The sequence below is a fragment of the Notothenia coriiceps genome, unplaced genomic scaffold (assembly GCF_000735185.1).
Source record: "Notothenia coriiceps isolate Sejong01 unplaced genomic scaffold, NC01 NC01_scaffold00018667, whole genome shotgun sequence".
Taxonomy (NCBI): Eukaryota; Metazoa; Chordata; class Actinopteri; order Perciformes; family Nototheniidae; genus Notothenia; species Notothenia coriiceps.
Genome location: NW_011351368.1, coordinates 11526 through 14866, shown reverse-complemented (window position 1 = coordinate 14866; position 3341 = coordinate 11526). Strand labels below are relative to the sequence as shown.

At 40.0% G+C, this 3341-nt stretch overlaps 1 protein-coding gene across 1 annotated transcript in view; it reads left to right on the top strand.

The window, feature by feature from the left end:
- Positions 1-1279: 1279 nt before the first annotated feature.
- Positions 1280-3341, top strand: part of LOC104951196 (PR domain zinc finger protein 1-like) — a 12677-nt gene continuing 10615 nt past the window's right edge. The window contains exon 1 of the mRNA XM_010777834.1: positions 1280-1477. Within this exon, the coding sequence (XP_010776136.1) occupies positions 1451-1477 (27 nt within the window). The 5' untranslated portion in view covers positions 1280-1450. The remainder of the gene's footprint in view (positions 1478-3341) is intronic.

Genomic DNA, 3341 nt, shown 5'->3' with positions numbered 1-3341 from the left:
ACATGTCCAGCAAAAGTCTTGGCAGTCGAAGGAAGGGACCAAACATCTCCCATGTTTTTGCAAAGCTGCCTGATATTTGACATATTAGAGTTTGTTTCTTGCACTATTGTATGTCTTTTTCTTAAGGGACAACATTTAGCTACCGGATATATGAGAATAAAACTATATTTGAGGATTTATAACAAAAGGTGAAATGGCTGAGAAACATAATTGGTGGAACCATTAACGGGTTTGCATGCTGAGAAATACATCCATCTTGGATCATTTTGCAAGACTCCAAGAAGCCCTCGTCTGGGCTTCCCCTTTCCTGTAGTGTGTGCAGGTTGCATGTCAATGGTCTGCAAAGGCTAACATCCCTAAGTTCCCTGTATACTTCTGTAACATAATGACATCACTATCTAACACGTGTGCTTCTATTGGCAAGCGCTAGCTAGCATTAAATCATGGAGACATGTCACAGAAGAGACATATATGAACTTGTAAACATATTTTTAGTGTTGTTCCTTTTTGCTTTCTCCTCTGTGTTTTTAATAACACACGTGTATGTATCAACGTGTCGTATATATGACAATGAAAATATCTGACATTTCATTTAGAAACTTGATCTAAAGTCTCTGTAAAGATAGAGAAAGTAAAAGAAAGAGAGACAAAGTGAGGGTGAGGGACAGAGACAATAAGAAGAGAGTCACTTTAAGTGAACGAAACAAGGGCAGACCAGTCCTGCCCCCTAGAGGCAGTGTGTGTGTGTGTGTGTGTGTGTGTGTGTGTGTGTGTGTGTGTGTGTGTGTGTGTGTGTGTGTGTGTGTGTGTGTGTGTGTGTGTGTGTGTGTGTGTGTGTGTGTGTGTGTGTTTTCCTGGGGAAGAGAGGGACATCCTGTGACAGTGACTCAATGCTCCCCCCTCAACACGCACGCACGCGCACACACACGCACGCGTTGTTTACCTCTTTCAGGCTGCTAACAGACATTTCCCCTCACACACACAAACACACACACACACACACACACACACACACACACACACACACACATTTTAGCGAACACACACACACAGCAATATCATTGTAAGAAAACTTTATTTACATGCATAAAAAGTTGTGTGTGTGTGTCATGGCCTAAGGTGAAAGCTCCTGCTGCCTCTGGAGAAAAGTGTGTGTTTTTGTGTGTGTCGTGGGCGGGGCCAGGAGGAGGGGTAAGCAAGGGGGGCGTGGGCCTGTCGCGAAAGAGCCGGCCCTCTCTCCAGCTTAGTCAGAGGGATGTCGGCATTGTAAGGCATTTGAACACAGGACACCGAGTGGATCACACACACTCATAACACACACACACACACACACTTTGACACACACCGGTGGAGTATCAGCGCTCGGATCAGGACGGACATAAGGGGAGAACTGCACCTGTCCTACACACACACGCACACACGCGCGCAGAGGATCTGACCGGTCGTCCCTATGTGTGGATGGGACCAAAGTTACACGGTGAGTACGGAGCACACGGAGAGGAAGGGAACACTTTTTAAGGAGTTTGTTTTATATAAAAAAAAAAAAGATTTGACATTATTTTCTGTAGTTTCTTTGTCATTTTAAATGTAAAAACTGAGTTATTTTTTGGGATATTGAAAACTAAACACCAGTAAGTAAAATGCAAGACTTGTTTTGGCTTCTTCAATCCACAATTTGACGTGTTTGAAATTAGATTTCTCTCTTTTTGGTGCTTATTTTTCTGACTGGAAATTCAAAGAAGTTTTTATTTCTGACTTTCCATATTTACATGTAATTTAAAAGCTGCTATTGGTGATTTTTCTACACTTTTTAAAATGTATTTTGATTTTGTTTGGACTTCTGTTTGGACGTGTTTTCCTTTGGGTAATTTCAAGATGTTTCTTTAGCACCTACCTTTTAAATTATGGGCTTTGTTGCACACTTTAAGGAGTTCTTATTTGTTTTTTAATGAAGCAAGCAAGATTAAAAAGTTGTACATTGTCAGAAAAGTGTCTACTCATCACTGAGAATTTGACTTTCTTCAAGTTTACCCTTGGCCTTTCTGCTGAGAGGGTGTAAAGATGTAGCAATCATATTTCGTATTTTATTACGCAATGTCTTCCTCCTCTTGGATTTATATTAAATGTCTCTCTGGTTGAACAGCTCACACAGTTTCATCTTGACTTTATGAAATGAGCACATCATCATTTAAAGATTCCTCTGACTGTGCAGCTTCTGTGTTTTCGGTTGGTCTCAATGTGTGAGAGGTGACATTTGTCATGTTTTTTTGGTTTCACTATTAGTTCTCGTTGTTGCAGCTGTTAATGCAAAGAGGATTCTACTGAAATATTGAGAAACATTTTCCTTTCTGGCCAGTTTTTAAAAGAAAAATGCGTTATTTAAATGGAAAACAGAGCAGAAAGTGTTGTTATGGGTGAAATGATATTTTATTACTTTTAGACTTTAAAAAATACTTTTGTTGGATTTAAAAACATTTTCATGATTTGCTTTGATGACTTTTTGTGTTTAAGTAAATGCAGACTGTGTTTGAAGCAAAGAAGCTCAACTTTTTATTAAAGATGTTCATGTTTTGGAGGGTTTTTAATCCTGTAAAGAGTTTTTCTTGCAAGTTGGAACAGGAAAGTCTGTGCAAAAACTGCATTTCAGTAAATATGAAGACATGAGGAAGCTCCTGACTTATTAGTGTGTGTTCCCTTAAAGGATGTAAAATGTAAACATTTCATTTTCTGAATTACTTGAGGTGACTTCAGTTCCTCTCTTTGTGTCTTTTCTCGCTGCTGTTTGGAGCAGAAGTGGCTTTAGCTGTGACTTCACACTGAAAATACTGAAACGTTGACTTTAATTAAATGAATTACTTCAACACATATTAAGTTAGTTGGAAGCAATAATGTTAAGTTGAACCTAATATTTAGTATTTAACTGAATGTTATTGCTTTCAACTAACCTAACACCGGTCATTAAAGTCAACGGTTCAGTTTTTTCAGTTGGATGTCAAATAATTGTCTTTCTAGCGGCTTCAGAAACATTCACAGACTTGAGTGTGGTCACTGAAAAGATCTGATGCTTTTCCACTCGCCTGCGTGGGATGAGAAGCATGTTTTCCCTGAGTGGATATCTGTGTGTGTGTGTGTGTGTGTGTGTGTGTGTGTGTGTCTTGGGTGGGATCACGTTTGAAGTTTTGTTTGTGCTGCTGTGGCCCCCCAAATGGAAAAGATTTGGCGCTCCCTTTTCCTCATCGGCCCCCCTGTCCATTACCCACACACCCACACACCCCCCCACACACACACACACACACACACACACACACACACACACAGAATACATCTTGTGTCCTTAGCTC